At 55.5% G+C, this 7,715-nt stretch overlaps 1 protein-coding gene across 1 annotated transcript; it reads right to left on the minus strand.

The window, feature by feature from the left end:
- Positions 1-112: 112 nt before the first annotated feature.
- Positions 113-2,128, minus strand: LOC310705379 (hemoglobin subunit beta-1-like). Its single transcript, XM_083500074.1, has 3 exons — positions 1,960-2,128; positions 1,373-1,595; positions 113-366 (listed from the first exon to the last, which is right to left on the minus strand). Exons 1-3 carry the CDS (start codon positions 2,049-2,051, stop codon positions 238-240), a joined length of 444 nt encoding a protein of 147 aa, XP_083356200.1. The 5' UTR covers positions 2,052-2,128; the 3' UTR covers positions 113-237.
- Between the last annotated feature and the right edge of the window lie 5,587 nt (positions 2,129-7,715).

Consider the following 7,715-nt stretch of genomic DNA (forward strand, 5'->3'; position numbering starts at 1 on the left):
CAAAGAAGCCCCCCCCTTTCCTAGCCCACCGCCAGCCAGCTAACAGGAGGGGTCTTCCCCCCAGGCCTGTTCCCCCCCCCCCATCCCAGAGAAAGAGACACAGGAAACCAGGTCAGATTGCAGAGGAAGGATTTATTAGAGGGTCAAGCGTCACATGGGGGCAGGAAGGGGTGGCCCCCACCCCACCCGGTGGGTGGCGAGACCAGCAGGAGATGGCCGCTTCTCCCTGGGGGTGCCTCAGTGGTACCGGAGGGCCAGCGCATGAGCCACCACCTTGACTAGCTTGTGGAAGGCATGGTGGTAAGCAGGGGTGAATTCCTTCCCAAAGCGCGCGGCCAGGAGGGTGATGAGGACCTCGCCCAGGAGCTGGAAGAGAAAAGAGGGGGTGACTCCTTCCGCCAGGGGGCCCGTGTGTGGAACGCCCTCTCCCCACAACCCCCACCCCACACAGCCACAGCTGGCGGCTGTGGGGTCAAGCCCAAAGGCCAGCTGGGATGGATGAAGGGGTTTGGGGTCCCCTGGAAGGAGGCTGGTCCAGGAGGCAACAGACAGAACCCCACACCGTCCCAGGCTGGCACTGCCATGCCAGGAGAGGTTTGGTGCCAAGAAGCAAACTGGCCCCTGCCAGGGACCTCCTGGGCTCGGCCTCTGCTAGCCGGACAGATCCTTGCTTGACCAGGGACAAGTCAGAAAGAGGAAGGGCAAAGGCCCACCGGCTCCATTTGAAGGGCCAGAAGGCAAGAGAGTCCATCGAGTTGCCCTTCTTTCCGAGGTAAAGGGGTTGGTTGCTCAGGGCGTGGCTGAAGGTGCCCACGGATGAGGGGAGCCCACTCTGACTCGCCAGGAGATGACGCCACGAGGATTGTGAAAGATAGCCAGGAACTCTCCTCTACTTGGGTATGTGGGTTTAGTTAAAATTCATTGATTTATATCTCTATATTGCTGCTCCATAAAAAATGCATCACATAAAAATAATACGGTAAAATCACAAAAAGTTCAAAACAAGTTAAAAGCATGAGAGAAGAGAAGGCTGGAACTTGTTTTCTGGTGCGCAAGAGGGCAGGATCCGAACCAATGGATTTAAACAACAAGAAAGGAGATTCCCATTAGATATTAAGAGGAACTTTCTGAAGATTAGGAGCTTTTACGGACTCCCTTGGAAGACTCTCCTTCACTGGAGGTTGTTAAGCAGAGGGTGAGGAGCAGTCTGTCATGAGATTCCCTCAGGGGGTTGGACTAGATGTCCCTCAGGGTCCCTTCCAACAGAACAGTTCTATGATTCGTGTGTGGGGATTGTGACCCTGCAGAGGAGACCTCAGGCACCCATCCCCCCGCCCTCCCCCAGGCAGCCCTTGGGGGCAGGCAGGCTCACCCCGAAGTTGACGGGGTCCACGTGGAGCTTGTCGCAGTGAAGCTCGCTCAGCTTGGCAAAGGTCTCCTTGATCTTGTCGAGATTCTTGATGGCCTCTTCGAAGGAGGCCAGGACCTTGTGGCCGTGCTTCTTGACTTTGGGGTTGGCACAGATGGCGGCAGGGCTGGAGATGTCCCCAAAGTGAGTGAATAATCTCTGGGTCCAGGGGAAGACGATCATCATGCTGGAGAGAAGGAAGGAAGGAGAAAGAAGAAGAAGAAGAGGAGGAGGAGTTTGGATTTGACATCCCGCTTTATCACTACCCGAAGGAGTCTCACAGCGGCTAACGTTCTCCTTTCCCTTCCTCCCCCACAACAAACACTCTGTGAGGTGAGTGGGGCTGAGAGACTTCAGATAAGTGTGACTGGCCCAACGTCACCCAGCAGCTGCATGTGGAGGAGCGGTGAAGCGAACCCGGTTCCCCAGATTACGAGTCCACCACTCTTAACCACTACACCACACCGGGAGAGGCATGGATGGTCATTCTCCAGGGGGAAAGAGGAGTTCCTGCCCAGCCTGCCCAGAGAGACAACCATCCCTGGCCTTACCAGGAAAGGGTGTCCGCACCCAAGGCAGCCACGTCCACTTTGCTCCAGCAAGTGTTGATGAGCTGCTTCTCTTCGGCGGTCCAGTGCACCATGATGGCTGGCTGTGAGCTTCTCTCGGCTGCTGGAGAAAACCTTCTGGGCTGAGCTGGAGCTCCTTCCAGGGCTGGAGCCTTTTATACCCTGGGCCAAAGCTCCTCCTCCTCCTCTGGGGCCCAGCTTGGTGGGGCTGAGGAGCAGGAGGGGGGAAGAGGCTGGCCGTGGGGTGTGGCGCCCTGGGCCGAGCAGGAGGCCCCAGATAGCTGCTTCTCTCTAGAAGACATCAGGCCCCAGCTGCTCTCTTTATCATCTCCTCGCGAGCAGCAGGACCAGGACTGAGCACACAGCCCAGGAGACTCCCTGGAAGCTCACAGTCCAAGAGCCATTTCGCAGGGGCAAAACACACCCCACAGATCTCATGTGGCATTTAGACCCATTGCACAGATGAAGGCGCAATGGGAGCCACAAGGGAAATGTCCAGGATGACTCAAACCCAGAGCTTCCCTCAATGAGCCTCCAAAAAGGGGGTGTCTACGATTGGCAGGACGCCGGGGGATGAGGGGCTGGAGTCTGGCTTGAAAGAGGGGGGCAGTGATTTGTGGGGAACTGGGCCAGTCGGGAGGCAAGCGTCGGAGGCAGGGGACGCTTCAGAGCTGGAGGAAGAGGAGGATGAGGCAGGCCAGGGAAGGGCCAGGGGCTTCCCCACCTTCTCCTGAACCTCCGTCTCCCAGAACCAGGAGGGGACTGAAGAGGGAAGGGCAGAGGGAGCTTCCGTGCAGGCGCACGGCTGTGAGGAGCGTAAACGGAGGGAGGGAGGGAGAGTCGCCCCTGTTGCTGCAGCTGCCCATAGAGTGCAGACCTAAGAATAGCTGCATCCTAGCGAGTGTTATATTGGGCAAGAAAGAGCTAGCTCTCTGCCATGTGCCTTCCTTGGGCTGGGAAGAGCCCCTGAAGCCAGCTATGCCAGCTCCATGGGAGGAAACAGAGCTGGGAGTGGATGGCTTTCAAGCACCGAGAGACGAGACTCCAGAGCTGGAGAAGAAGGTCTGTGAATGTTCACAGTTGGCTCTCTGGCGTGCGTCTCTCGTTGACTGTGACGTGCAGCCCTTGGAGCTTCATGGAGAGGCTGGTGCAGGGAGATCATTTATTTATGACCCACCCTTCCTGCAAGGTCCCAGGAGGGGCTGCAAGCTCAAAGCGCCTTCTCAGTAGTGGCCCCCGCCCTGCGGAACGCCCTCCCACCAGATGTCAAGGAAATAAACAACTGTCCGACTTTTAGAAGACATCTGAAGGCAGCCCTCTTTAGGGAAGTTTTGAATGTTTGGTGTTTTATTGCTTTATTATTCTTAACATTCTGTTGGGAGCCACCCAGAGTGGCTGGGGAAACCCAGCCAGGTGGGCGAGATATAAATAGCTACTACTACTACTACTAAAAAACAAGAGTTTAAAGTAATTTGCCACATTTGTCTCTGTGGCCAGGCGACGCCTCCAGCTGCAGAGGCAGTCTACCTGTCTCCTTCCCTGGGGAAGCTGGGTGGGGAGAGGGCTGCAGAAGAGGCGCCTGGTTGGCCAGACAGGATGAGGCCCTTCTGAGGTGGCCAGCATGCCCACATTGGCCACAGGATGGGCCAGAATTCTCCCAAGGGAAACCAGCCCCCAGAACCTGAGCCCAAGAGGCCCTTCCCCCCTCCTCCGAAGGATCTTTGCCCCAACCGACTGCGGAGCCACAGCAGAGCCCTCCTGGCAGGAGCCATTGGCAGCCCCCTCTTCCTCCACGAATTTGTCCGATCTTCTTTCAGAGTCACCCAAGTTGGTGGCCCTCTCTGCCTCCTGTGGCAGGGAGTTCCACAGATTAACTCCCTGCTGCATGAAGAAGGACTTTGTAATCAGTGCTGAATCTCTTCCTGACATGTCAGAAGTTCCAGTGTTAGGAGAGAGGGAGGAAAGCTTCTCTCTTCCACTTTCTCCAGGCCAGGCGTCAGTTTATAAACCTCTGTCGTTTTGCCTTTTACTCTCCCCTTTTCTCTAAACTAAAAAGGCCCCCAAACGCCAGCCTTTCCCCACAGGGCAGCTGCCCCCTCCCCTGGATCATTTTAGAGTGTCCTCCTTCTCCCTTTTCTGCCAGGGGGCTCAGGAGAGTCTCCCCTCCCCTGGGCCACCCAGAGACTTCTGGGCCCCTGAGCATCCAGCTGGTCCTCTCTGGCCAGGCCCCACGGAGGCCCCCCTGGGCCCCCCAGCACAGAGGAGCCCCTGGGCAGAGTCCAATGCTGCCTCTCCCCACAGACACCAGCCTTCCTCCTGCTTGGCGCCCAAGGTCTCCGAGGTCCACTGGGGGCAAGTGGCCGGCAGATGCTTGGAAAAGGGAGGCTGGTTGAGACAGAAGTTTCCCAGACTTGTGCAGCGACTCAACTGGACTTGGGGGGGGGGGTCCTAAGGTGGGGGAGCCCTGCTGCTGCCCCCAGGGCCTGGGGGGGGCATCTCTGGCCATGTTCCCAGAAGCCACCAGGGCCAGTGTGGTGTAGTGGTGGTTAATCTGGGGACCCGGGATCGCGTCTCCGCTCCTCCACATGCAGCTGCTGGGTGACCTTGGGCCAGTCACACTTCTCTGAAGTCTCTCAGCCCCACTCACCCCACAGAGTGTTTGTTGTGGGGGAGGAAGGGAAAGGAGAATGTGAGCCGCTTTGAGACTCCTTCGGGTGGGGATAAAGCGGGATATCAAATCCAAACTCTTCTCTGCCTCCACAGAGGCAGTGATGCTTCTGAATGCCAGGTGCTGGAATTGCAGGAGGAGAGACTTGCTCTGGGGCCCGGATCCTCCGTTTGCGCTTCCCCTTGGGGAGAACAGGAGGCTGGACTCATTGGGCCCCCTTTGGCCTGACCCAGCCCGCACTTCTTACGTTGAGAAAGAGAGAGAGGTTACAGGTAAGGTAGTCGAAACAAAATAAAAAAATTCCTTCCAGTAGCATCTTCCAGTGATGGTCTCCAAGGTGCTACTGGAAGGTATTTTTAAATTTTGTTTTGAGAGAGGTTGTCTGTTTGTCTGGACTCTTTAGGACGGGGCGGGTCCGGCTTGAGGAGCGCATGAGGGCCCCCAGGCCCCCCCCATGTGGCTCTCCAGACTGTTTTGGGCCAGCTCTGTGGGGCAGGTCCAGGTGGGGTGGAGGCCACGCTTCCCAAGTCCTGGTACCCGGCTGACGGGCCCCTGGAGGACTACTTCTCCTGGGGCTGTGGGTGCAGCAGGAGGGTGTGTGAGTGGAGCAGCCCCGGGTGCCTATGAGGAGACCTGTTTGTGGGAGATTTGGGGGATATCAGGCAGGAGGCGCCTCCTGGCAGGCGGCTGATAAAGGCGGCCCCTCCTGATAGCTCCGCAGAGGAGACCGCAGCCTCTGGCGCCAGGAGCTTCTGGGGGGGGGGTGGCATTTGCTGCTTGAGCAAAGGGAACGGGTGGCACCAGCCAGGAGAGGTGGGGGCTCTGGGTGGGTTGTGGGGCGTCTGCCTGAGGCATGAGAAAGCAGCAGCAGCACCCAGTGGCAAGCGAAACATAGAATCATAGAATCATAGAGTTGGAAGAGACCACAAGGGCCATCGAGTCCAACCCCCTGCCAAGCAGGAAACACCATCAGAGCACTCCTGACATATGGTTGTCAAGCCTCTGCTTAAAGACCTCCAAAGTAGGAGACTCCACCACACTCCTTGGCAGCAAATTCCACTGTCAAACAGCTCTTACTGTCAGGAAGTTCTTCCTAATGTTTAGGTGGAATCTTCTTTCTTGTAGTTTGGATCCATTGCTCCATGTCCGCTTCTCTGGAGCAGCAGAAAACAACCTTTCTCCCTCCTCTATGTGACATCCTTTTCTATATTTGAACATGGCTATCATATCACCCCTTAACCTCCTCTTCTCCAGGCTAAACATGCCCAGCTCCCTTAGCCGTTCCTCATAAGGCATCGTTTCCAGGCCTTTGACCATTTTGGTTCCCCTCCTCTGGACACGTTCCAGTTTGTCAGTGTCCTTCTTGAACAATTCTGGATTATGATACATGAAGAGCTTAAAAAGACATTCAGGAGTTCAATCTTTAAAAAAACCAGGCATTTTTGCTGGGTTTGGTACTGAGTGACATCCCTAAGGATAAATAGAATATATTCCTTTAGGCAACTGCAGCAGCCAGAATTGTAGTGGCAAAAAACTGGAAAACCGATAAAATACCAGAATTATTAGAATGGAGAGCCGAATTTCTTGAATTCGCGGAGATGGCAAAATTAACAGCATCAATTAGAGGCTTCTACTCTAAGGGGCAAGCGAACAGTGGGGCAGGCCTTTGCCTCTGCACCCCACTGCAGAACCCTCAGGGCAAAGCCAGGGTCCTGTAAGCGGCAGACTTTGGAGAGGTTCGAGCAGCCCTGGAGGAAGACCCCCACCCCACCCTCAGCCCCCCCCCCCCAGGGCCAAGTATGGAGGGAGAGCAGCTCCTTTACTTCACCTTGCTGCCTTGCTGGTCATCCGCGAGGATCACGTTCGTGTCACTTTGCAGCATGTCTGCCCCCCTCCCCACCCCCCACAGGCCCTCTGGGTGCATTTCAGTTCTTAGCTGGGATTCCTAGATGGGACCCCTGCCAACTCTGCCATTCTACGCTCCCCAAAGCAAGCCCCACTGCCAGCCCCCCAAATGCACCCTCTCCCAGTTACATCACTGAATGGCCTGTCCAGTCTGGCATCCTCTCCTTGCAGCGGTCAGTTACCCCCCCCCCATAGACCTAGGAATCCAGACAGACTGCCCCTGCACCTGGAGGTTCTATAAGGACGGAAGAAGAGGTGGCTGGATCAGGCCACCGAGCCCATTCATTCTCCCGTTCTCACAGGGGCCAAGCGGTGACGCAACGCTCTTCCTGGGGTCCCGGCGTCTCCCTTTCTCATTTAGCAAAACAAAGGAGATGGTGTTGGACTTTCGGAGGAAGAGAGGAGAACTAGCCCCGCTGTGTGGAGAGAGTCTCTTCCTTTAAATTCCTAGGAGTTTATCTCAGTGAAGACCTTACTTGGAAAATCAATACAACCCAGGTGGTTAAGAAAGCCCAAGAGAGACTCCATCTCCTCAGAGTCTTGCGAAAGAACGGTGTCAATCAACATTTGATGATCTCCTTCTACCGGTCCACAATAGAAAGTGTCCTTTCATATTGCATCACTGGTTTGACATCAACTGATAGGAAGTGCCTACAGAGGGTGGTGAATACAGCACAAGATATTATGGGCTGTCCTGTGAATCCGCTGGATGAAATAGCGGAAGAACGTTGCCTCAGGAGAGTGAGGAAAATTCTCAGGGATGTTTCACACCCTGGCTGGGATCACTTTCTTGATCGCCTGCCCTCAGGCAGAAGATATGGAAGCCTGATTAGTCGCACCAACAGGGTAAAGAACAGCTTCTATCCATGGGCTGTCAGGCTGCTGAATGAAAAGATGAAAACAACAGGGCAACTGAATTTCGGGTTTGGGGAATTAAGACTAAGAGAGCTGAGTGGGGGTGCTTGTGTAATCTCACTGTACAGTGGTACCTTGGGTTACATATGTTTCAGGTTACATACGCTTCAGGTTACACACTCCGCTAACCCAGAAATAGGTTAAGAACTTTGCTTCAGGATAAGAACAGAAATCGGGCTCCAGCGCCACGGCAGCAGCAGGGGGCCCCATTAGCTAAAGTGGTGCTTCAGGTTAAGAACAGTTTCAGGTT

This window comes from Podarcis liolepis (genome assembly GCF_965112155.1).
Source record: "Podarcis liolepis genome assembly, chromosome: 4".
NCBI classification, from domain to species: Eukaryota; Metazoa; Chordata; class Lepidosauria; order Squamata; family Lacertidae; genus Podarcis; species Podarcis liolepis.

What these genes read in the sequence shown, in the direction of transcription:
- LOC310705379 (XM_083500074.1), bottom strand. Translation starts at nt 2,051, where the DNA reads ATGGTGCACTGGACCGCCGAAGAGAAGCAGCTCATCAACACTTGCTGG. An exon ending in GGTGCGGACACCCTTTCCTG is followed by an intron (nt 1,596 to 1,959) that starts GTAAGGCCAGGG and finishes CCTTCTCTCCAG; the next exon opens with CATGATGATCGTCTTCCCCT. An exon ending in TGGACCCCGTCAACTTCGGG is followed by an intron (nt 367 to 1,372) that starts GTGAGCCTGCCT and finishes TTTCTCTTCCAG; the next exon opens with CTCCTGGGCGAGGTCCTCAT.